The sequence below is a fragment of the Serinus canaria genome, chromosome 3 (assembly GCF_022539315.1).
Source record: "Serinus canaria isolate serCan28SL12 chromosome 3, serCan2020, whole genome shotgun sequence".
Taxonomy (NCBI): Eukaryota; Metazoa; Chordata; class Aves; order Passeriformes; family Fringillidae; genus Serinus; species Serinus canaria.
Window position 1 is genome coordinate 21,505,562 of NC_066316.1, and position 27,117 is coordinate 21,532,678.

At 42.6% G+C, this 27,117-nt stretch overlaps 1 protein-coding gene across 1 annotated transcript; it reads right to left on the reverse strand.

Annotated features, from left to right (window-relative positions):
• Window positions 1-27,117, reverse strand: SMYD2 (SET and MYND domain containing 2). Its single transcript, XM_030236203.2, has 12 exons — window positions 26,921-27,117; window positions 24,216-24,279; window positions 18,464-18,574; window positions 16,764-16,824; window positions 14,232-14,356; window positions 10,494-10,561; window positions 8,691-8,793; window positions 6,208-6,318; window positions 4,329-4,449; window positions 3,956-4,130; window positions 2,475-2,583; window positions 1-480 (listed from the first exon to the last, which is right to left on the reverse strand). Exons 1-12 carry the CDS (start codon window positions 27,100-27,102, stop codon window positions 400-402), a joined length of 1,311 nt encoding a protein of 436 aa, XP_030092063.1. The 5' UTR covers window positions 27,103-27,117; the 3' UTR covers window positions 1-399.

Genomic DNA, 27,117 nt, shown 5'->3' on the forward strand with positions numbered 1-27,117 from the left:
TCTTGCTAATTTGTCAGATTAAGCAAAACTACTTGGGCAAAAGTACATATCACAAAACTATTGCACCCTTTTAAGTGTACAACAGGAATCAAGAGGGGCCAAGACCACTTTATTTACTTTACACAAATAAGATCCACACCAACACCCCTAAAGAAAAGAATGGCCATTTCTCCACTTGAGCCATCAAAAGGCATAACCTTTAAGAAACCATGGATGCTTCCTTAAAAAAAAAAAAAAAAGGCAATTGTAGATGTGTGGAAGCTAGGCCTACGTGTGTTTGTCATCCCAATTATAGGACAGAACTGTGTTCATCCTCTACGGCTTTTCAAAGCGCTCCTGAAGGTTTCCATAACAAGGCTTTTTAAATAAAGGTTTGAAGGATTGCATAGATTCAAAGGCTCAGTGGTCCTCTAATTCCTTTTTGATCTCTGAAATGTATGGATGATCTTTCCCATGTGCTACTTCCATGATAGCAATTGCCTATGAAAAGAAAAAAAAAATATTCACACAATTGATTCATATATAACACCAGGCTATAAATACTCTCTTTAGAGGTTTGAAGCAGTCTGACACCTCTAGCTACTTTTTGTCCCCTTGTAGTCATAAACCCAGTAGGAAATAAAATGAAATTCAAAACTAAGTAATAAAGGTTTTATATTCAGAGAATACATCTTTGATCTTAAAGGAGCCCAAAGCACCTTTCAAAATTATATTCCTGACAAAACTACTTTGAATGCAACCAGCTCCAGGACAGAAAACTGCAAGTGTGGTGGGTAATATTCCAGCAGAGGACTTAGCCAGTATCAGAGCGAGCTCTGCTCCTACCAATTTATCCCTGAGCTATCCCAGACATACAGGCCTAGGGCAGGAGTAATGCTGAGGCATTTCAAACTTGATTCTGTAAACCGTCTGCTCCTTCCAGGGGCTGCCAATGCTTTAGGAAGGAAGCAACTTCTTAGGGAGAAGTGAGATCCCATGAGATTTGGACAGACACTGCTGTGCCCAGCTCCCTGGTGTTTCACCTGCTCCAGGCCCAAGGGGGAATGTTGCAGGCAGCCAAACCCCTGACTGGCACCTTTCCTGCCCTGGAGTGTGTGCCAGGGCAAGATTTCCATTTGAGAAAAGAAGTGATAAAAGGCTACACTAGGACAGAACTGAGAAGAAAGTTCACTGTAAGTCTGAGAATGTTTTAGTTCTCTTGGTTTTTTAACCAGAGTAAGGAATTGCAATATCCTGGCCCTCTGAGCATTTGCTCACTTCATCCTTGGGAAACTTCTATGCTCTTGTTATTTTTTAGGTCAGTACAGCAAGGGCTTTTGGTTCCACCTCAGCAGCCAGAAGTGACTCCACCCCTCCTCCTGCCTGAAAAAGAAAGGAGGACCTTTTGGATGAGCTGCTCACAAACTGACAGGGGACAATGGGTTTGCTTTTCCACTAAATCCCAAACATCAGAGGCTGGGATAACTTTGGGCAGTTCCTGTAGACAGCTTTTGAAAGTGAGTCACTAGAAAATGTTTGTGTAAGGAAACTCACCATGCCAACAAATTTACCTCACAGTTCCCTACCCCCCATCCCATGCTCCTACTGGCACAATCCCCATTTCTACTCAAGGCTTTAACACCACAGTGAAGGAAAACCTATGCCAACTTCAGACAAGGTAACAGTTAAATTTTAGAGCATATATTCTTCTAGCATCTTTCACCATGGCTGGACAGTGCTGTTATTTGCTGGCTAAAACTTGCCAGCATCTAAAAAGCAAGAAGAAATAAATACATTGTGACATTCCACACTGAGTCATTATATGCTACAGTAGTCTGATGCTTAATAAACTAAAATAAATTTCTGTCCAACAACAATAGGGGAAAATAGTCAAGAAACATAGTACAGACTAATAAAAATATCAGAATAAAAAACTAAAGAATAAGGCACAGACTAATAAAAAGGGGTGAAGAAAAACATAAAACCAAAATCCTGTATTTGCCAATTTCAGCATTAGCAGATGCATTGAATTCCCTTCAGCTATGTAAAAATTGATTGGTTCCAGAACAAATAACCATCAAAAGCATGCCTAGTATAAGTCTGATATAGAAATCACAGACTTCAATAAAACACTATGTGCCTTTTATAAGAGCCAAGCATTTTTCCTGTCCTTACCCAGCAAATGAGGGGAAGATAGGGTTCTGCTCCATTTACACCAGTGCAGCTCTAGCTCAGTGAAGAACTCGGAAGCAAATGTTTAAGCATAATTCTCACTCCAGCTGCTGCAGTATGAGCCCACTGTGAAAAGGCACCCAAGAGCAGACCTATCCTCCATCTCTAGAAAACCAAACCTGAGCCAAAATTCTCGTGACCAAACATATTAACACATGGTGCATTTCCTACCACACCAGGCTCACTGACAGAGAAGCACACAGTGCTTCAATGTCCCCATGGCTGAACTGGTGTTATTAATGGAGAAAGCAGGCAGTAAATACCTTCTTCAGGGCTTTAACTCCAGCCATCCTGTTGTTCAGCGCCATGTACAGCCTCCCTAATTTCAGCCACATGGAGGCAACATTCAGCGAGTAGGAGGGATAATGTTTACTGCAAGAGAGAAAGAAATTCAGCTTCATCAACTTTGGCAGTTTCATAGCATTTTCCCAGTTCTGTCCCCCTCTCATGGGGCAAGAAGCTGCCTCTCGGTGCCCCTGCCCATTCAGCACTCATCCCCTCTGCCGTGACTGCCAAGAGCCCGTGCCAATTGTGGCTGGGATGGGGACGCCTGTCAGCTGGGAATTGGACTGAAACTACCATATGCCTCTGAACAGCTGTCAGATGGCAATGACTTTCTGCCACTAGTTTTAATCTAGCCAGCTACAGAGAGAGCCTGCATTGTGATGAGTTTTTGGAGCCACCCTGCACCCGCAGCAGAGGCTCTGTGTGTTCCACAATGGTTGGTGGGCTGGAAAGCGAGGGGCCCTCTACAGTGTGCAGGGCACACAGGGCAGCCTGTGCTCGCACACACTGAGCGGGCACAGCCCGCCTCGGCAGAGCTGACCTGGAATGCCAGGCTCAGAGCCAGAGGAGCTGGGCAAGTCCCAGGGAAGATAAATAGTACTGAGCCCCAGGGGAGGTGGGGGGGGAATGTTTGGCTCCTTCTTTGTATCACTGCTCTCTGCCAAGTGATCTGTGACTTTATGTTGGCATCTGTTCCAAAGGGAGAGCTTTTCTTGCGCTCCCCCCAGCTGGCAAGAAAGGCACGTCTCAAGACGAGAATCTGGGAGATTCACGGCAGGACCAGACACAGCCAGCCTGTCTGTCTCTCACCAACAGGCTCACTACTGCAAAACCAGAGAATTTGATCAGAAACAGTATGGATATCTCCTGCAGAGGCTGTGGGCTGCCTTGCCCCACGCAGGGCTTCAGCCGGGGCATTCTCCCACGCCTCCGGGGCTGGGGCAGCGGGATCAGGGACATGGGGCTCCCAGGGCTCCGAGCGCAGGAGCTGAGCTCGGCTCCAGCTCCCTCTGCTGCTCGGCCCCAGCCCTGGGCACTGGGCTGCTGCAGAGAGGGAGGACTGCTGGAGGCTGACAGCAGCACAGGTTTTGCCTCCATTGCCTTGGACAAAACACTGGCTGCAGATGAAGTCTGAAGCCCTTCCTTAGTAAAAAATGATGGTATTTTAGAAACCAGCATTTATCCAGCTAAGCAGAATTGTCACGGCACCCAAGATGGCACAAAATTATTTTGAGAACCCAAAGCAAGGATTTCAAAGTCAGTCCTGCTATATAGTGCAGACCTCATTCTGGCAGTAACAAACACTGTCCTGGCATTTAAATATTCCTTTTTGAGTAGTGGTATCACGGGTAGAATGTTTAAACAACAGGTACTGAGAGAAGCGACCTCTGCACAAACTTGTCTTGATTGTTCAAATTATTAATTAGAGCATTAAAAAAAAAAAGTCTGTCATATTTACCTGTAGGGTCTGATAATTTTTTGCCCATAACACAGCGCACCTTCCCAGTCCTGCACGTAGAGACAGATACCCATGGCCTGGTACATCATATGTAACATATAAACATTACTGTCTTCAAACACTGCACCCATCTTGTCCAGGCTGAGTTCACAGATCTCCAGTAATTCACTAGGGGGTAGGAAGAAGTCAAGGAATGCAATAACTCGATGGCCTCTCATTATACAATTAGCTAATAATGCCTTCAGCCACAAAGAACACAGAGATAAGTTTAATTTCTACTGGTCACAGTACTTCTCCTGCATGTACTTCTGAAGCCCAGCAGGCAAGATTTTTAGGTCACACGCCAGTGGAGTCAGAGTAAGACAAAGGATATATTTGTAGTGTTTGGCTCGCCTGAATTCCTCAATCACGTTCCTGCCATATTTGATCATGTCCTTTACTGTCTCTGCTGACGGAGGATCATTCAGCTTGCAGACTCCCAGCTTCTCTTTATCCTGAAGGAAACACAATGGACCTTACAAAGGCAGGTTCCAAGCCCTACAAATAAAAGTGCACCTGCTATACAAAATTTCTCTAATAAAAAGACGCAGATGTGAACTTAAGCTCCTCAAAGAATGAAAAAACAAAGGTAGAATGTGCACCTGCAATTTTTCTCTAAAGCCTTGGCTAGAAATCCTAGGATCCCCTGGCCTTCCAATTCATCTGCCATTCTCTACTTCCATGAAGTCTCTTTCTTTTGAAAGACTGAAGAGCTTTTCGATTTTCTGTTGCAAGTGGTTTTACGTAAGAAATGTCACTTAGAATCACTTCCCAGAGATTCGGGTTTAAAATAAATTTAGGCTTAGTTTTAAGGCTATACCAGCTCAAGTACCTTAGGCTGACTACCAAATGATATCTCTGTGGAAAATGACATGATCTTAAATAAAGAAAATGATCCTTCAGATCTGTAGACAAAACCACACTTTCACATATTTTGTTATTCCTGCTGGACAGCTCCACTTTCTCCTATCTCTCTGTCTAACATACCATTTCACGAGGAGCCAACTACAATCTAGAGACAAATTTTTGCTGTTTAAGCTTTACATTGTTGCAAGATTTTTTTTCTTTCATTATTTAATCTGCCAGCTGAGAGAGCTACAGGGACTCTTTCCAAAATTGAAGGAGGCTGAGTGACAGGGGACTCCCAGAGTAGCACATTGCTGAAAATCAGAGATAAAATCCTGGCTTCATTAAACTCAGTGGCAAAATTATCAAGGTAACTGTGGGGAAAAACACAAATTATATGGTATCAACAGAACGGCCTCAAGCAACAATACTGGGTACTATCTTAAAAAAAAAATCACAAAAACTGACACCATTTATGGGAAGGAAATGGTTGTCTGGTCACTTTGGGAAGCCTGGTGAAAATGGGAGGAAAAATTATCTGGAACTTAAGGATTGCCAGACACACTGACCTTGTCTGGAATGACAGATAAGCTACATAGAGCTCAATTCTTGTAGGACCTTCAGTGAAAGAGGTCCATATGGCTGCACAGGCACAGCTGTCTCAGTATCTGTTGGGTTTGGGTACCTTTTCCCTCCAAGAAGTGCTTTTCTTTAAAACACCTTGTTGTCAGGAACACTGTCTGGATCTTCCTTTGTCCTTTGAGGGGCACCAGCTCATGTTTAATGGCCACAGCTCTGGCCTGCACATCACAAGGGTCTGTAACCCAGGACCACACTGTCCCTGAACAGACCAGTATGAGGCTATTGTAGAAAAGATCATTCCTTACATTCTGCTTTGTCTCCAAACCATCCAGACTTGCCATACAATGTCCCCTAGAATTGACTGAAATGTCCCACCCAGGAAATGCAGCAGCACTCTATCCCAGAAATGCTCCAAGCAAGATTTATTTGCTAGGAGTTGGTAGAAAGCATGAAATTTAAAAAAAAAAAAAAAATTCTGAGCTAAATTCATTTGGCCAAATAGCTTAGACACAGTATAATTATCTTTTAACAGTGTTTTCATCTTTCCTTTGTAGCTCAGCTTTAAATAGGCCTCTACCAGGAAGTTTCCTGGTGTGTCATGATTACAGTGGAAAGAATGAGTATCAGAAAGCATTGCGGACAGAAAGACAGAAAACCACACCCACCTCCCCCCATCCCCATCATCCTACTTTCCAAAATGTAGTTAAGCCAGACAGGATATTACATCTCAGGACACGGGTTGGTGCCTTGACAGTCAGAAGTACATTTCACACCAGTGCCACTACCTTTTCTTTTGTAGTGCACTCTCTGCAGTCACAGCTGAAGAAATAGGAGTCTCTTAACCGGTCATTCCTGTCCTCTGTGGGGTACAGCAGATCAATGTAGCTGCTGAAAATCTACATGGGAAAAAACCAAACAAACCACAGTCAGTGAGAAGCAGCATCACTGCACGTATTTATTACACTTGTTCTGATATATGCAGTGTGTGACAACTGCAGATCCATGCAGCTTGTGGACCCCTGCAGCCACATCACCTGCCTGCTGCCTCGCATTCCAGGCCCCTTGGCAGCATCAGGAGCTGTCACTTGTGAAAGCAACCTGACAGAGAAATGCTCCTTTCCTATTCTTTATGGAATTTCCCTCAAATATTACCCTGGCTTGCACCCAGGACAGCAAGATTCAGGTGTGGATAAGGAAAATATTACAGCATAAATCTCAGGCTCCTGTCAGACTACAAAGAGATGCTTCCTTTTCAGAAGTAAAATAATGATTTCAGGTATCCAGCCTAGGATAAATTACAGTGGCCTGGTTTTTTGGAGGCTGGAATCTCAAATTTTTCTTTCTGAAAACCTACAAAAATTGAGGCCACAGCAGTCACTAGTAGCTTTAGAAACTTAGGACAAGACCTTTAGATCTCTGAAAAGAAGAGAGGCCCAGTGCTCCAGTTCAAGGAGAATGAATATCAGACTTACTTCAGCAGCAATATTTTAAAGCAAAGAAAACCTGCTTTTGAACATTTTAAAGGCCCTTCATATACACTATTCTTAAGTTTTCCTCTATTTCAATGGTCTTCAGAAAAGAACCCCTGCAACTAGCTTTAATGCTGTGCTTCTAAAACGAGATCTCCCCCAAGAAACACGTCCAATGCACAGTGCAGTTGATCATTCTACAGACCAAGGAACAGCTTTAGCTCCGTTTCCTCATTTACAGTCATCTGAAATGCTTTGCTCAGTCTTTATACTCAAAGTTTCTCTTTTCTTCAAATGTAAAATTACATACAATTTCATGCCATTCACCTTCTTCTTAAGTATGAGAATGTCACCTCTTTCCCTCACTCTCCTCCTTCGATATTTTCAAAGCATGTGGAGTGCAGGAACCACATTCACAGCAAAAAAACCCTTTAAAATGTGTCCCTGCAATGGCTACACGGAGCCTGAAGATGGAGACACAGGCTGGGAGACTGCACAGCGACCACACACAGGCACAGCTCACGTTCAGAAAATTCTGAAGTGTCAGAAAAGCGAATGTGCAAAACCTGTGAGGTCCTGGACGGCTGAAGCAACTTCTAAGGCAGAATTCAACCTGAAGAAGATGTCAAGCAACATCAACTACCTCTAATGATACACCTTCCCCCAAAATGCTGAAAATGTCTGGGATTCCCCAACACAATTCTGAAGCCAGATTCAGTCCTGTTGGTTACCATAATGCATTTGCAGTGAGTGCCAACATCAGAGACAAAAATCATTGCTGGCAAATGCTATCAAAAGAAGTTGCTGGCCTGAGTCATTCACCCTTGGCTACAGCAACTAAACTCACTTTGTTCACAAGGGGGATCAGGCATAATCCACAAAAATAACCTCTCTATCTTTCTTCCAGGCTGCTATTACACACCTCAGAAAACAGTAGATGTTATCAAAAATCAAATCTCAGCTTATCAGTATGAACTTTGCCCATTAAATTAACACTTAAAAATGGCCCATTGAAATTCTGTGCAGACTCCATCCCCAGAGAGGATGTTCAGTATCTTCATTGCCTACAGGTATTTGAACATCCTCCCCAGATCTGTTTAACATTTTTTTGGTTGTTTTTTTTTTTTTTTTTTTTTTTTTTAGTAAAGTGCAGCTCTACTGTTTAAAACTCCCTGCCAAATTCATTATTTGATTGAGAAAGTTTCAAAGTAAACCCAGAGCCTTACTTAATTCCACAGATTTTTATTCCTCTCTGTTCAGTTTCACTCCACCTAAAACCACACATTTGTTCTTCTGTGATTTCCCAGCAAATGCCACTGAGGTGATATGACCAAGTCCCATGTTTTGTGGATGCTCTGTCCAAACAGAAGTCAGAGGATTTATCTGTACCCATTTACCTTGTTTATTCTGGCTTCAATTTCAACACATTACTATTATACTGGGAACTATTATAGCAGCAATAATTTGCTTTGATCTTGGAATTTCAAAGCACCAGCCAAACATCAGTAAACTCAGCCTCATTTTACAGATGGGTAAACTGAGAGAGAGGCTGGCAGATACACAGTGACTGCTGCAGGTGCCCTTCCCATTAGCAAAAAACAGGGTACTGCCTCCAAAAATCCCTTCCGTCCTCCAGAGCCACCCTAATTTTTCCAAAGCACCATCCTGCATTTCTCTGAGAAACAAGAGATCCTTCCTTCTTGTTATTAAATTGCTGTCTAATTGAAATGATGCCTGAGAAGCAGAATGAATCCTGTTGGGCTGCAGGAGAACAGAGCACATTCAAACACTGCACCTACCTCCTCTCCAGGCTCAATCTCTCTAACAGCTCTGACTTCAGCCAAGGTTCCCTTGTAAGTCACAATCACATTTGGGCAACAGCTATGGTTCATCAGTGCAACACTGTAAAAGTAGAAAAGTAAATGCTTTCCCCAGCCGCCACCACAAGCAACACGCAAAAAGTTAAGCACCACTTCACAAAACAAATAAGTCTGAAAGATTGAGTCAGTCTGTCTCTCTAAGCTGTTTTTATTCTGAGGCTTAACATGAAGGTAACCTTGCGAAAATCTCTTGTACTGTTATTTATTCTAACGACATGGAGAATGGCTGTGCTAATGAATCACTACTATTTTTAAATCCTATTACTGCAGAACTAGGCAAGTTGTTTTTTCTCCTTCTTACAGTGCTACAGGACAGCTGACAGGTATGTTCATTCAGCTTTATTATCAACATGACAGACAGACAATTTTCCTCAGAGGAGAAATAAAAACATCTTTAACCTAAAAGGCAACAAGTAAATACAGGGAAACAAAAGTCTTCTCTGCATTGGAAGTTGAGATGGATGTTAAAATTTTAGATGGCTTCTATTCAAATGTAAACTGCCTTCATGTTTGAAGTGGGAGGGAGGAGATCTCTGTCTGTTATACAAGCACATGACTTGGACAGAAACCTGGATGGATAGAGAAAAGTAAACCCCTTATTACCAAGCCTGGAGAAAGTGCAGTTCACTGCTTATCTGAGATAAAATTTGCAATTTTAATTTTTTCTCTTCCAATTTAGCAAAGAAACAACTGTCTCTTCAGTATTTTCAGCTCACAGGCATAATTGTTAAGTAGGAAAATCTGATTCTTGTATCCTGAGCATTTACAAAATGATGGTGCTGGACATTTTTCCAGAACATCCTGGAAAATACTCTCCTCTTCCCACAATGACTCTGATCCTAGGCATTTCAAGGCATTAATTTCCAATCTGTAGATCAGGGATGTGAGCATCAGACAGACCTGCCTGAAGAAGAAGAATTATCTGTGAAGCAAGGACTAGCTACTACTGCTTGCCTGCAGCCCTTGGCAAAATCACATCCAGCTTTGAGTGGGCATCCCTAAGTTTCAGGTTACTTTGACACAGATAAGCTACAAAGTAATCCAAGCCTCACCAGGAAGTCAAACTAAGCCTCAGTGCTAATACCTTCATACAGGCTGTGCAAAGATCAGGGGCAGAAAATACCCTCCTCTGCTCCAATATTAAATGGGAAGGACAGATTTCAAACTGCAAGAAATGTTTCTTGGCCCTGAAGAAAGCTGTAGTCCCCCACTCACGAACTGCAGTTAACACTTAACATCTGCAGTTTATTTGTAAACCTAAGAAGCTTGTCCATATCTTTTTTTTTCCACTGTCATAGCAAGGAGGAATTTACTATGAAGTGATTTACTATTTGCCAAGGAACAAAGGTAGAAAGGATACTGTTCAGAGAGCACCAGGGGAAGGACTGTACCCAGCCCAAACAGGTAGTTGTGAACAGAGCAAGTCACCTGCAATCCTTTTCATTTGGCTTTGATTATTATTTGATGTCCCTGTCCAGAACCTGCTACTCAAGTAAATGTTTTTTACCAACCTGAATATAGTTCACAATCTGAGTTTCAAAACAAATTATATGTGCAATTTTATCAAAATTACTGGATTTTTAAGAAAAACTGCTGGAAATAATTTGCCACATTTTATTTTATTTAAAACAAGATAAATTAATTATTTTGGTAGATATCTACTTCCTCTATTTGTTTTTAAATAAGTTAACTTAATATTTTTAAATATTAAAATTAACCTACTCAGGAAATATGGCTGATCCCAGATGAGAGAGTTCTTCATCTTCAACTGAGAAGCCATTACAGTTAACCTAAGAAAAAAGAGAAAGTTGCTGGATCAGCTTCTGCTCAGCTGAGTACTCCCCATGTACTCACACATCACATTCTCACACATCAAACAAACTTGCAGAAATTTGCTAACAATTTTTCACCTCTCCAGGACTCAGGGAGCTCCATGACATCTCGACAAGTGAAGTGATGACAAAGTCCCACTCCAAAGGAATGCAGAGGACACTAAAGAAGTGACAGTGCAACACTTGCACCTGCTCAGACACACCTAGTGAACTGCTCCTTGGAGGGCCAACCAAGAGAAGTGGGGCTCAAAAAGAGCACACAAAACCCCACCCCAGCATGGGGCAAGGAGACTTCATTGGGCCAGGACAAGGAAAGGGCCTAAGCAGAGCTACACATGCAAGGAGCAATGTGGGAAAGAAGGGCAGCAAACTCAGCCAGACTGGGGCGGTGCAGAGCTTTGATGGAGCACATGTCACAGAGACCTGCCACAATGGCCCCTGTCATCAAAGCCTGCACACATCAGCTACAGCTAAAGCACATGGGAAAACAACAAAAGCACCGAGAAAGACTTGAACCTCATAAAGACATAGAATAGGAGGGGACAGAAAAAGGACAGAGTATGAGAGGAAGTGTATTCCTAATTTAAACAGACATGGGATCAAAAGAACTTGTTCACAAAACTCTCTTATAGAATAGATTCAAGCAGGTTTTAAAACCTTCTCACTTTTGTTCTCATCCAAGTCAAAGGAATCTTACAGAAGTTTCAGCTTTTTCATGTGGTTTGTATGACTTTAAGTGGCCAAAATGCACCTCAGTCAAGTACTTTATTCTACTTCCACTTCAAATCCCACACATACTGACACAAAGAGAGCCCTCTCCACATTCACCATTATCTCCCTATAAACATGAAAAAAGCACCAGTAACACACTAAACAACTACTCACTAAAACAGCATGGCCAAGTCCAGTTAAAGCTAGAAAAGGCACAAGAACAGTCAATCAAGTACAGTGCAGTATTTGTTTTGGAAAGGGTAAGAGCTGACCACAAATACTACCAGCTGTAATCACAGAACCATTGAATGGTTTGGGTTGGAAGGGACTGTAAAGATCAAGTTCCAATCTCTTGTTTCTTCTCCAATCCCCAGAGGCAGGGACACCTTCCAGCAGACCAGGCTGCTCACCAAGCAAAGTGGTATGTCCCACAAGCTGGAATGCAGCCTGGACTGACTTTTAGAAATACACAAATACCCAAAGCCACTCCTCAGGTATGAACTGTTCAGGGTGAGTTCACAACTAAGGCAAGTATCCTGATGCACTCATCAGTATCTCTGCTATCTTTGCTTGATCTTTATGCTGTTATTTTTAGCAATAGCACCCAAAGTCTCTCAAGATGGGCATGCTACTGCACTGGCCAATGTAAGAGCATACCAGAACCAAAACCAAAATGTAATTGCTGAATGCAAAAACAGCATAGAAGGGAAAGATAATATCAACAGCAAGTAAGAACATAAGGCTACAAAGGCTGACAAAGAACAGCTTGATGGTTCTGAATCACAGGGAAATATTTAAAAATACATAGTGAGTTATCAACAACTCGCCTCCACTAAGCCAGAGACAACACACTTCATGAAAGCATCATGTTAGAAATGACACAAGAGGAGGGATTAGAAGGGATGAGATATCACTGGTTTCACAAGATGAATGCTTGACTAAAAACAGGCAAAGTGGAGGGAGTGAAGAGACGACAGCAATAAAAGTGGAGTTCAAGCTTATTCCCAATGGTGGAGAAGAGAAAGTGCAAAGGGAGACACGAAATGCAAGGTCTTCAAGGAAAGGGTGAGACGCTGGAACTTGAGGCAAGAGAGAAACTGTTCAAAGAGTATGACAAGGTGAGACTGAGGAAAAAAAGCTCCAGCCTCAAGAGCTTTATTCCATAGGGACAAAAGAGAGTAGAATGATGCCAACAGCTGGAGAAGAGAGCAGTGAAAGGCAAGGACCTTGGACAAAAGAATCCTATTCCACTCGAAAGGAGCACTTACACTTTAGCTGTGTAAGGAACAGCATCAGGCAAAGTTCACTAAAAGCAATGAGCAGGAGTCAGAGATTTTCAAGTCCCAGTGACTGCCCTGAACCACCGGGAGAAACAATGGGGAATGGAGAAGCAAAACAAACCCCATGAGGCCAAAGTAAGTATTGAAGGAAAACAAACGAGCAGCAGCAGATCCATACTACTGGTTTCAGGTCAAGTTAACGAATTATTAGGAACATGTTTGCACAGCTCAGGTACAAGCATATCTCCCATTCTTCTGCAAAGATTTATCCTGGGACTAACACCTCAGAAGGTTGCATCCCATAAGACATTCCTGAGAAGCATCCAGATGACTTCTGGAGATTTTAGTTCAAAAAATTCTAATGTCCACAGTGACACAGAGTTACCTGATGATCAGGATGAGCACAAGATAACACCTACAGGTGACATCCACAGAGAAGACTGGATGGAATATGAGATCTGGGAGCCAGCAGCTCACAGAAGTCAGGTAAAGTACCACAATCTGGTGGAGCTGCTCTTGGACAGAACATGAAACAAAAGTCATTATAGCCAAAATACTGAAATCTTTGGGGAATTGTGGCTACATTCTAACAAAAATATTTCAAAATACCACAAGAAACTGGTTGTACTAAGATCTTTAAAGTATCCCTCTGACAAATATAAATTTTAAAGTCTTTGAAAGAGAAAAAAATCCCTCATCATTGAAAGGAAATGTGTAATTAGAAACAACACAAGGGATGATAAGCAGATGCTAAACACCCTAAAGAATCATTCTCCTAGAGAATAAGAGTACCACTGTAGTAAGGAAATAGTAACTGTGCCTTCTTGTTCATAGATGCCCAGCTCTACCAAACAGGATATTTCCATCTCAGCTTTCATCACAGAAGTCAACATTTGCCCCCATCCCAAGATATTATTTTACTCAGAAACCTAAGTACAAAAGTAGCTCATATTGAAGCAAAAGAGGGAAAAGAAGAAAATGGATCTTTCAGTATTCCACCGATGTATTATTCCATCTACTACAATACATCCAATTCAGATGCATATGAAAAGTAGGTGAGAAAAAAGAAGTGACATATCAGAAGTTATCTAAGAAGACATCCTGTCTTTCCTTCATCTCTCCAGATGGCCAAACCACCTGACTACATTTAAAAGCCACACACCAGATAAAAGTTTTAGGCTGCGCTTTCTGCTGCTCTTTCTGCGTCTCTGAAGTTTACTCCCTGTGAAGGTCAAACACAATGATGACCTGACCAGCAAGGATTTCCACAAGTTTGAAGCCTGAATGAAGGACTTGCCTCTGCAGGGTCTCAGGCCAGCAGCCTTCCATGTTAGTTCAACAACAGCCTTACTATGTTTGGCCCACAAGAAGCTTAACTTTGACAGGGTTTATTAAGGCTGCTTCCCATTTTCTTCAGTGTTTGAGAAGCACCTCATGGAAAGTCTGCAGACAAGAGTCTCTTCCCTCAGGACGGAAGTGGGGCACATCCAGCACTACTGCTCAACGAAGCAGATCTCCATCTGTCCCTAAGGTAAGTAAAGAGCTACCATTCCCATTGCCATTAGCATTCTCCCCCTCTTAGGAAGGCTAAACTACAGCACCATCCACCTCAGCAGGCTGTGCTCTAGCCAACTTACTTGTGCAAAAAGAACTACAAGGGCAGCATTGTCAGGGTAGTCCAAGTGCTTTGAGTAAAAGTGATGAAGAGCAGCAATGTCGTTCTGAATCAGCTCTCTCTTTTCATTGTCTAGTTTGTCAAGGTCTGTGGACAAAAAATACATTTCATTTCAGTAACAGGAACACCCCTCCAGGTAGCCTTAGGTTAGAAGAGGCCCAGACTTTAACAGAAACCCCTGAGGGACAAGCCACCTGGAAGTACTGCAAGAAGTGCCTGCTCTTCCACAAGCATCATGTTGCCTCTGCTAAAGCCACACGTGCGCTACAAGAACACAAAATCACAGAACCACCAGGTTGGAAGAGACCTTCAAGATCACAGAGTCCAGCACATGCCCAACATGAAGGATTAAAAAGCATTTTCTGACACCCTTAGGTTAGCAGATAATTGGACACAGACTGCTTTCTTGGGAGAAGGGCTGTAGTCTTTGAAGCACATTTGTTAAGTGTAGCAAACAGCCCAGCAGCCCTGGCCCCCTGGAAGCCTTTCAGCTGGGGACAGCTGTCCTCAGCTGTGTGACAGACCTCACATGGTCCCAGCCACTGCAGCATGAGCTCACACTAAACATCACCCACCTGAAAGCTTTATGCAATGAAACTTTCTCACACAGACCTATTCCTTATCAGCACCAACCAGCCCAAAGTGCAGCTAAGGCTGCTTATCCCTGCTCCTTCTAGAAGATGTGGTCTATCCCAGCACAGAGCCCCAGCTCTCTGTGGCCACACGTGATAGGGGTCTAGCAACAACACTGGGGCTGGCTACAGGGGCTCCCTTTGCAGCAAGAGCAGGATAACATGAGGGTGCCCAGGAATGCAATCCACCTGACCTATTGCAGGTACCTGCCCCAGGAGGTAGCTAACAGTGCCTGAAAGTGCCCACATCTCCATGGGCTGGGGGTGACCACCAACAGAGATGCATTCAGACATCTACTAACATCAGTGGAAATGTCCTGGCACACCTGCCAACTGTATTCCATTATGGGTTGCTCCAGAGATTAACCCTCAGGCCCATGACCTGTTCTAGCCAAAGCTATGGCCACTGAACCTTTCCCTACCTGGCCCATGCAGAGTAAACTATATTATCAATCATATGCTCCTGGTCCCCTCAAGAGCAGAATGTCTGCAAGTTTTTTCCTAATCCACTCTCTCACAGTGGCAGTGTTCTCTCCTGCTCTCTCCAACTCAATAATGGAGAGAAAAGGCAACAGTCAAAGAAGGAGGAAATTATTTGTAAGAGCAGATGAGAATGATGGGGAAGTCACAAAAACCACTAAGGGAAATGAAATGGGACCATTTGATGAGAATGAAGACAAATCAGAAATAAAAATTCTGAGCCTCCAACTGATAGCCAGGTGCCTTTTCCTGTCCTATGTATGGTGCCGCAAAGCATAAGACAAATGATAAAGGTGTCCTAAGCAGTGAGGTGCATCAAAAAGCAGCAGGAGCAGGGGTGCTTGCTAACAAAACAAAGGCTTCTAAGGACAAGTGGGACACTGCAACAGAAAAAAACCATTTCTGCCTGTTATCTCTCAGATTAATAAATTACTGAATACAAGCTGCAATGCAGAAGAATACAGCGAAACTTACCCATTATCCTCAACCTCAATCCTGCCAACTTACCTGTGGAACTATCCTTGCCAAAGGCAAAGTTAAAGGTTGGCATCTTTCCCCCTTGTTCCCCAAGTTGTCCCAAAAGCAATGACAGGAGCTTTTTGTTCAGGAACCAAATAAGACCACTGTGCTTGGTTACCCTGCTACCTCAAGTCCTAGCAATGAGTACATTTATTCAGCATTTTGTAAAAGGTTTTGGAAGCCATCAGAGTGAGTAATGTGAATATACAACCCATTGCCTCCGTGTATATTATACTCAGCACCGAGATAGAAAACAACAGACTGGTGAAAACTGTGCCAGGATGGGCACTAATGGTCAGTTCCTAACTCAGCCTTATTAGATGTAAGCAGCAGCTTTCCAGTTAAAAGCAAGCCATTGCCTTATCTCCTTCTTCGGATTATTTTAGAGCATTTAGGACATGGAATCATATATAACATGTCAGATTTGACTGGCAGTGACAGATACTGAAGCACAGTCCAGAGGGTTCTGCAATTAGCCCCTTAGTCACTGTCACCATCAAGCAACTGTGCTGTCTCTGATTTTATGCCTCCTGGTAACAAATACCAGCTACTTTAATTTTGCAACATTACAATTCTCAAAAGACACTAGAATACCAGAGAAGCAAGAGATGGATGTATACTACATAATTAGCTCTGTCTAGGTTTCCATCCTTGTTTCCCAGCTCCAACAAACAGTCAAGAAAAAAAAAAAAAAAAGAGCACTGCACTTTCTAAAAAATGAAGAACCACCATTGTCTTTGTTTGTTTCTTTCCTCAGGAACGGGATGTTCTGAAAGGTGTTGATGGAGGGGAGCCAGGGGGAAACAAATCATTAATATGGTTAAGTCAAAACCTCTGTTTACCTGCAAGCCGTTTTTACTTACGGGATTCAAACTCTCTTACAGCAAGCAGCTTCTCTGACTGTGTTCTTTCAGGGTGAATTTTCTAACAACAAGGGAAAAAAAAAAAAAAGAAAATATTTTAATGTTTCACTTCAGCAGTTTTGTGTAATCATACAGAATTTGGTAACTCCTACCTGTAAGACAAACCCAAATCCACAGTCTATGGAATTTATAAGAGCTGATGAACAGCAATGAGTTAAATTGACTGCCCTAACTAAAGGCATAGAAATATTCTCTCCACACCAAATTAGGCAGCCAAAGATGAACTCCTCTCAAATTTATATACATAAACTGAACAGTATTTTAAATATGTCATTTGCTTTGTTCTAGACACCCAGAAAGCTGCTAACAATAGCAAGCAGGCAGAAGACAGGCTTTGCTTTGAGGAAAGTGAATAAACTGACTGTTGACAGAGTTCAAAAGCAATGCTCCACTGTTGGCCTAAGGCCACTTCTTTGTAATCTTGGCCATTAAATATGGCTTTGCAGGTGGCCCAGCAGCTGAGGTTCAGGGACTATGGTTTGCATATTTAGCTTTTATATGACATGTAGGGTTCTCCCCCCTCCCTGGAAGCGATGAAAGCAGAAATTTACTCCAATGACTTTTTGTCATTAAACATTGGATTTTGTTTGTGGATCACCCCCAAACAGCTTTAATTAAGTCACACACATGTGCATTCAAGCACATACATCTACACACACAGCAAGGATGCAGCTACCTTCCCAGCAGGCCACCAAAATCCTCCCTACATACAGTATCCAGGTTGCCCTTGTCACATAGGCAGACCTCAATCATAAAAATATGCTTCAAAGAGGATTTGTTTTTGCAGAGAGAGTTTAGAGCTCTACAAAGATACAGCACAATAACCTTGAAACTCATGAATCCCATCCCATCCCTGTAAGCACCTGTGTTATCCCCAGTATCCATACAGTTAAAGAACACTGAAATGGAGGTTGACATTGCAATCTTCTTTCCTTACTCACAATATTTTTCTTTTCCAAACAAAAAGGGTCTGAGATTTCTCTCTCAAACTCTGGTTTTCACCAGCTAACTCATAATCATAAATGTTTATACCTGAATACCTCAGAGGTGCTTTGACTCATAAATGTACGGAGAGTTATATGCTGCACAATGCTACCCAACTGTAGCTGGAAAATACTACAACAGACAACTGCTTCATAAAGGTATCAGTGCCTGCAGCCAGATAACTCCAGAAGCATTCCTTGGAATGAGACCCAAATATAAAATCTTATTCTTCTTTCTTTTTATCAGTGTGGTCTTGGCGCTTGCCCCCATGTGTAACCAAGAGCTCAAATCTACCAGCACAGAGAGGCTGAAACACCAATGTGAAACCATCAGTAAGGATTCCCAGGCTCTGTTCAGCAGTACCGTGGCCACAGGTTACAGCTGAGGACCTCACTAGCCTTTCTCTAGCTTCCCACAAAAGTCTCCAGCTGGACCATGCTGGCCCTGACCCTGCTGCAGTGGTCTGATGGTCAGTTCATTTAGCTGCTCGAGCTCTGTGTTACACCTGTCTGTACACAGGAAACTCTTGTGTGTGTGAGTGCGTGTGTGTGTGAGTGTGCTTTGCAGGGACAGTTACTGTCGGTCAGTTTTCCTTTTCCTGCCTTCCCTGGCACCCAGAGCAGGAGCAAACCTCCCAAGCCTCGCCTTCTGCTCACCTGTTTGGCAAGGATCCTTGCTGTTAGCCTCACAGTCTCTGAGGGATGCCAGTTCTGCCCAAAAGCGCACATGGAGGCACATTCCAGCTTGTGCATTGGCCAGTCTTCCTTCTGAAAACAGAGAAAAAAATAATTTAAAAAAAAAAAGAGCCATGGAGATAAACTTATGAAAAATGGGATGAAGCAAGTCCTGCCAGATCCTAGAGACCAAGTGAAATGTGTTTCCTTTAAAAAATAAGGTGACGCTCAGTAAATCGGAACAAAAGCTTGAGTCACATTAAGGGGATCAGCCATCCTGCTTGTTTTCAAACAAATTCACAAGGGATGAGCTGAGGTCAGAACATCTTCATTTACTCAAGGGAAAAAAAGTATTAAATGACAGAGAAGCAAACAGACAACACAATTTATAAATCATCAGTTCTTATTGTTCAGATCAAGCATGTGAGGACGCAGTAGGTCTGAGCTTGATGACTTTATTGGGTTCATTTCCATTTAATACCTTGGCCCCTCACTATGAAGTGACCCTGGTGCAATCAGGAGTAATGTGACTGAAGTCAATGGATTCACAATCACTAAGAATCATTTGACTGTAAGGTCAAACACAAACATTCTGATGGAATTATCAGGTTTTTTTCCTTCAATATTGAAGAATAAAAGTACAGCTAGATAATGAAAAAATACTAATACAGACACAAACATTTTAGTTGAATGTATAGAATATAGTTTAGGTAATGCATTGCATATTCCTAGCTCAACAGAATGACATACAGGAATGATGGCAAAAGGCACTCACTCACTGGCTTTTGTCACTCAACAAATTTCACCCAAGGCCACAGAATCTTCTAAACAATAGCACAGAATCACATATAAGCAATCTGCACTAGACCAGGCTGTCCTCAGACTGCATCAAATTTCATTTTATCAATTCATTTAAACATGGAAATATTCAAGCAATGCACAGTTAGTTATTGCCGTATCTCATCCCAAACACAAGTTTATAGCACTATGTCAAAACAGACCTACAGTTTTCTGTCTGCTCAGGAAGCATCAAATTTTGCTTTCATACCAGATTCAAACTGGTGGAAAACACTAGCAGAGAAAAAAACACACAACAAATCCCACAAATCTGTAAGTGAAAACTTGAAAAACTTTGAGCACCTTCCAGAATGTTCTGAAATCCCACTACTGTGATTCGCTCAGTATGGCAGACTCTGAGTTGGCCCTCTCAGCCCCAATTTTTAAAAACCCAACAATAACTGAATAATGTATTAGATAATAATAAATAATAATTATTATTCTCATATATAATTAGTAATAATTTTAAAACCCCAACAATATGGCCCATCATAGTGACTGAGTGGCACAGAAGGAATGAACCTCAGCTGCCTAACCACTAAGGGCAAGAGCTGTTTGAAACACCAGGGGGACACACTGGAGGCTGTCTGAAGCATCTACACAGGACTGGTAGATGTGCTAGAGGTCAGCTGGGAGATGGATTCCTTGTGGGAACTACATACAGCCCCCCAAAGCAGGAAACAGTCAGGGGAATCAGGACCCTCTGTGCCTCCTGCCTCGGCTGGTCAGCTTATTTACAGGTTTGCAGATCAAAACAAAAACCAAGATTACTAACTTCAGAGTTACTACACCAAAATTTCTTCCACTGAAAACTGTTATTTTAAGTGTCCTGGGCACAGACAGTTTTAGGAGGTTATTTTATTAGGAAAAGAAAGGTCAACACCTGCCCTGGCCTTGGGTAGGATCTTTGCTGTCCACAATATCCCACTGTGGTACTTCCAAAAAATCCTAATACAGCCTGCTTGAAATAAGCTCCAGTGCAAATATTCTAAGAGGATGTGGCAATACAGACCAGAACCAAAATAGTATATTACACTGTAATCATGTCATGTGAAATTACACTCTCAACCTTCCTACAGCTGTCACACTACAAAATGCATCCCCAGAGAGACCCATTTCCCATGTATGCCCCAAAACCTTTTCTGGAAAATTCCTGACAGCCTTTGCTTAGAAATCTAAAGGCTAGAGGCTAAAAAGAGAGAGAGGGAAATCTCATTTCTCAGCCCTTCTTGCTTACCCAGGACTGCCACTAGCTTTAGAATGCCTGTTCAAAAAGTAAAGGCGCTGAACCTGAAGCTTTGCAGGACTCTCATCCTTACACACCCATTAAATAAACAGGAGAAATTACCTGATAAAACAAAAAATCAAAATGTAAAATCACGTGCCTGTCTAGAAGCAGTGTTTTAAAAAAAAAAAATCCATTTGTCCCTTTATTCTTTACACATCATTAATTAAAATCTTTCCCCAGGCAGAATCACACTGAGTTGTATGAACTGGTAGGGAGGTTAAAGGGACAAGATATGGCTGAATTGTGCAAAATGAGATAAAAGCCTGAAACACCACAAAAAAAAAGAGAGTTCTGATGACTGAGTAATACCTGGGATAGAAACACCATGACAGCAGCTTTCCCTGCGATCACAGCAGGACTGTGTTTTGCATTCTTTTCCACATTTTCCTCCAGGTAGTTTGAATTATAACAAGTAGCATTGTTCTAGCTGAATCCCTAATGCTACATTAATGATATTTTTTTCCTATTTTCATTACATCCACAATATCTTCCCCTCCATTTAGGAGTGACAACATTTTTGGAAAGGAAGTTCTTTAAAGCTTATGCATTTTACATCAAAGCATGGGAACGCTCCTCTTCACCAAGTTCTTCAAAAAGATTCTGCCATCCAGGACTACTGGATTGATTCCCAGAACACTGTCTTATACCTCACCATAGGAGAAAAACAACAAGTGACAAAATATAATATTAAAAAAATAAAACTTACATCCAAACAAATGTCCTCATTCTTCCTTTTTCACATGGGCTTTTTCAATACTAAGTAAGAACTTTGTTCTATTTCACTCAGTTGAAAAGAAACACACACAAATTCCAGACAGAAATGATGGGCAAGCCAGTGCAGGGGTTAAGCTCAATTCTTCAGAAACTTAAGGCCCAATTGTGATCAAATGGCATCCAACTCCTTAACTGAATTCCAGTGAGGCAACTTCTGATGTCTGATATTAATTGGTGAAGTTCTCTGATACAGCCTTGCAGCAAGCAGTCAAGGTAGAAGTTTTGTTTATCTTCACAGCCATCCTTCCCCATCATCATTTACCAAACACTGGGCTATAGAGAGTATTTGACTTTCATGGGCTAACATTTAACATGTTCACAGGAGACATTTACCAAAGAAAAATACACTGGGAAAGCTTTTGTATGGGGGACAAACACCCAACACAATCTTGCAGTGTCAAAATCCTTTTGTGCAGAATCATTACAGCAAAAAAAAAATTGTTTTTTTCTACAGCTTAGCAAAGAGGAGCAGGCCACTTCTATGAGGTCCCATTTAAAACACACCTGCTTAACGCTAATTACAGGTGTGCAACTACATTTTGAGGCTTACTAGCTGGTAAAAATACCTGTTTCACTCACTCCAGCAATACCAACTTCAGCAGCCTTTAACCTGACATGTTAAAAAAAACCCGTAAGTGGTTTGTTCAAAATATATTCCAAGTGCTGAAAATCACCACAGAAACATCTCCTTCTGCACACTGGCTAGCTGATTTCTACTCTCATTGGGATAGATGATAGCCATGTGTAATAACAGCAAGAGGAGTTCCAGCAGCTGGTTCATGTTCACCAAAATTGCAACCACATAACCCTCTTAAAACATTTCTCTTCAGGGTGTTCCAGCAGCTAATGTCTAAAGAGAAAGGATGAGCACAGATCTTCTCCCGCTTGACTAAAATTATTATAAGATAAGAAGTCAAGACCCAAACAGCTGCAGATGGAGGCTGAGAGCCACTGTCATAATAACAGGCCTGTGCTCCAAGGAGGGGAAACTGGAAGAGTGGGACAGTGTGAATCTGCTGGAAATCACAATCCCCTTTAAAAGTACAGCCCTGGCTTTTTATGACTGTCTCATGATGTCTCACATGCATGCAGGCAAAAGGGACACATTTCCTGTACATTCCAGCGTTACAAATTCAGTATCAAGGCACAGAAATCCTTTTTTGAATTGCTGAACTGCTGAAAAGTGCCTTTTGAACAAGACAGGGATGAAGATGCAGTGCAGACTGTCTGTGTAGCACGTGCAGTCAGTGGAGACTGGTTTCTAGAGAACATTGTGCTTGAAGGTAATTTTGAAAGAATGTCAAAGAATTCAATCTCAGCTTTCCTACTTCAGAAAACCTTGCACAGCTGTTTCATAGACCACTGTACATCTTACATAGTAAGAGAAGAAGCTCACAGTTTCAGATAAAAGCTGCTAAACAGCTGCTTTGTTCAAGGATTTCCTTACTCATGTAGTTGAAAGCTTGCAAGAAATAATGACATGAGGAAACATTTCTTAGAAACCAGCATTTTTCATGGAAGAAACATCGGTTTTATCTACACTGCCTTTAAAGCTCATCCAGATTTCTCTCAAGACCTTTAAAGATGCTCATACAGTAAGCTTTCACTTTGGAAATTCTAGGAACTACTGCAAATTTTGTAAAAAACTCATTTCTGTTAAGCCTTTTGAGTTCTCCTGGAGCCTCAAAACCAAAAGGCTATTTGATTCACCCACAACTCACTACGATTCTGTGGAAAAGCAGGAAGCTGGGGAGGGGATAGAAGGAAAATTGAGGAGAAGTCAGGCTTCTTTTGAAACTTGTGCAACAGGAGAATAAGAGACACCCTCGAAATAAAAGCAACAGCCATGTCCAAAGTGCCTGGGAATGGAGCAGCACAACCCACACCATCTCTGTCCAGGTAATGACAACAGAGACCACTTGGCATGGACCCATGCAGCCAGCAGCACGCTAACATGTGGGACGAGGTCTGGATTATTTATAGCTAACACACCGTGGCATGCCAGACCTTGGGTCACTCAAATCCTGCATCAGCATTGTTCCACACTCTGTGCCCAGCACCACAGAGCTTGCAGAGCTCACATTATTCAACCAGCAACACAGCTGGGTTTTTCCACACAGAATCTGGATAATTTTTCCCCATCAAGCTGAGGGCCCAAAAAGGCTAGATTCTAATAGCCTAGTCCTTTTTCTCTCTCTTTTTTTTTTTTTAAAGATGCTTGTTCTAATTTGAATTAAAAACAGAGTTAAAACTGCATGCAAATGTTTTGGACATCTTAGTATTGCTCTACTATGTGCTTATACTCTACATCCAGGGACCTTTAAAAAAAGGGAAAAGTTCCCACAATGAGTAAGTTATTAAGAAAGCCTGATAGGTTTCAAATGGTTATGACTAATATCAGCTGTGGTACACTCAAAATTTTGCAAGTATTCTAAAATAAAAAAAGAAAATCTTTAAAAAACTCTCTCTCTCCTAAGATGGTGATTTGATTTTTTTTTCCACCAGACACAGGATATCTTACCAGTTTAGTGAGCTAATGCTAAATTATCAGGTCTGTCCTTAAAGGAAGAAGTAATACAGACATAATTAGTGGGTTGACAGGCAGCTCTAATCAAAGTCTCAGTGGTACCAAGCCCTGGAGCTACTGATCTTGAAAGACTCACGCAGACCATGTCGAAATCCTGTAATTGTCCAATGCACAACTCCATGGTCAGCATCTGTGGGATACTGGAACTGACTGGACTGCTATTAACCACACTACAATTAGAGCATATCAATGCCACACACACAAATTGGAGTTCTGCACCCCCACCCTCACAAACTGCATGACCATACCTGACATTCCACATTGCAATAAAAGGCCTGTTTGCATCTTCCACACTTGGACAATCCTTCTTTCCTTAAAAAGAAAACAGAAGTTATTCTCTTCTAGAAACCCGAATGAAATAAAAGCGTACCCTGGATCACTTTTTGCAGGCTATTTCGCAGTTCACAAAGAAAACTGTATTAGACTTTCGAAAGCACATTTTCCCAAGCACCTCTCATTATGCAAAAGCACTCTGCTTTCTTGGTAAGTTGCTGGGCTTGAAAACACGTTACTCTATGCTATTTGACAGACAGCATCATTTTTTGCCACCATACAAAGAATAATGAGCAAAAGTTATTGTGTTTTGCAAACTTTAATGTTGCTCTGTTGGCCAGTGTTAACCCTTTGGTTCTGCTATGACAGAGCTGCTGTACTGTCTGTACTGCTTCTTTGGTTATAGAATGCATGACCTTTGTTGAAAAAGTGCCTCCAAAAGCCATGAAAAAGTACTGTGTTATTAAATATACTGTTTGATCTCCTGTCACCTGAGAGCCCCTTGCTATCCCACCCTGTCTGCTCTGATATCTGTGTATTCTGAGCAGACCTAAGGCTCACCCTCTCCTTTTTTATATTTGTATATACCCCACCAGAGGGAACTGCCACGAGGAAGGTCCTTTTCTGCTTTAAAGTGCATGTGTTGCAACAGATCCCAACAAAAATAGAACATGTGTTACCCAACAAGTGACATTTTGGTATGACAGCAATAGGGATCTCTCAGCAGTACTGAATGCTTTTAAAATGTCTGCACACCCTCCCTGGGGTAAGTAGGGGAAAAAAAATAGCCTTACACTGAGGTAAGCTCACTGGAGTAAATCAAGGGTGACGGTCCTTATATGATGTGATAGTGTACAACATTTGGGTGGTCACTGGTATTTGGAGCCCATAAAACCCAGCAAGTCTGGCATCCTCTGATTGTGTTTGCAAAGCACACAAGGTGCAACCTGAGTGAGCCGGGCTAACATCATGACTCCTCTTGCTGACATTACAACCGCGTATTTAAAGCAACAACCACTATCTCATGCAAATACAATGTTAGGCCCTCATTTTGCCCAGGTTACCACAAAAGTTTTCAGGACAACTTGGCCAAGTTTCCCTTCCCACGGCTGGTGTCGAGCCCACAACCTCCCTGCTGGGGCTCTTTGGAAGTTCTACCAGCCCAGTTTGGAATCCAGTACGTGCTAGTTCAGCGCTAATGTAACAGTCACAGACACAGAACACATGTCTGAGCACCGGCGGATCGCCTTACATCGCCCAGACATCGTTCCTCTTAGTGGCACTTCATCACCCTGGTGTGAAATAAGTTTCAGATTACCCCACTAACTGCTGTCCTGCTGCAGTCAGTGGGTTCCTTGATTGCTGCGCTCCTCCAGAGCTCCAAAGGAGAAGCCTGCATGGATAACAAGCAGCTGCTCCCGAAGATAACGAAAAGTTATTCCATGAGATAACTATTATCCTTACAGTATTCACATCAGTTAAGTATGGAAGTATTCTTTTTGCAGACAAATCTGAATATCATAAACAAAACCACACAGCTTCTCTGGCACATGGAAACTTGTGGTTAGGTACAAGACTTTAAAAAACCCCTTAAACCAAACACAACACTTCAATGCAAACCTTACAGGCTGGAAAAAGGTGTAAAGGAGCTGAGGAAATTCGCTTGGGCAGTACTCTTCTTCAAACTGATGAACTCGCTTCACCAGCTTCATTAGGAACTATATTAGGCGCTCATATGCAAAGAGAGGGGTGAATCAAGTGACCAAGTCATAAGTAGATAAGGTAATGAGATAAGAAAAATGATGTATGGATAAAAATAGCACTATTGCAACAGTTGTTTTTCTTTACTGAGGCAACTACTAACATTTGCTCTGATTTATAACCAGATAAGCACTTAATTCCTCAATAAGCTGTCAGGAGCCACGAAAGTACTACACTTTCTAAAAATATGGTGTGGTGTGACAGAGTGTCCTATCCATGCTGAATTTGCTAACCCTAAAACACCTTTTAATACACCCTGCAGCAGCTCAAATCCAGAGGCTTGAGGCAAACATTGAAAACCTCCCCTGCACACAGGTGAGGAGGCAGCTGCAGAGGCCCCGGCAAACTGGAGCCCCCCGCATCCCTCCAGCAGCAGGAATCCCGAAGCACTCAGGAGCAGGCAGCACTCCAGACCCAGCGCTCTCAGCCAGGAGACAAACAAGTTCTTGCATGGCCTGCGATCCGCCCCAGTAAAAGTAATTTGCAGACTAAGGTTTCAGACAGAGGTAACACTCAAGTATTCCTGTATATTTCAATACGGAGATATACACATTTCATTCACAGATATTCCCTCCGCACTAGGGAATGTGAAGTGTGAATTAGGCGATTGCAGACCCTTTCCCCCTTACCAAACCCTCATTAAAGCCAGCGAACACGAAGTTATTACAAAACTAGAGGGATCAATGAAACTTTCTGCGAGAGGATGGCTACGCACGTGTCTACGTGACCGCCAGAGCACGGGAAGAGCAGAACTTTTTTTTTTTTTCCTTTTCCTTTCTCTTTCCTGAGCTGCTGAGCACGGAAAACCAGCTTTGACTTTTAAACCTCCACGCCGCCACAGCACCACGAGCCGAGGAGGGGGAAAGTTCTGCCGCCTCCCCGCAGAAGCCGCGGCCGCCGGGCGCCGCCCGGGCCCTACCTGGCGAAGCAGCCGTCGCAGTGGTTGCCGCGCTCGCTGACCGCCAGCACGGCCACGTAGGCCGGGCAGCTCAGCAGCAGCTCGCCCACGGCGAAGCGCCGCCGCGCCCGCAGCCCCCGGCCCTTGCCGGGGCTGGCGAACCTCTCCAGGCCGCCCGGCTGCGGCGCCTCCTCCGAGCGCATCCCGGCCGCAGGCAG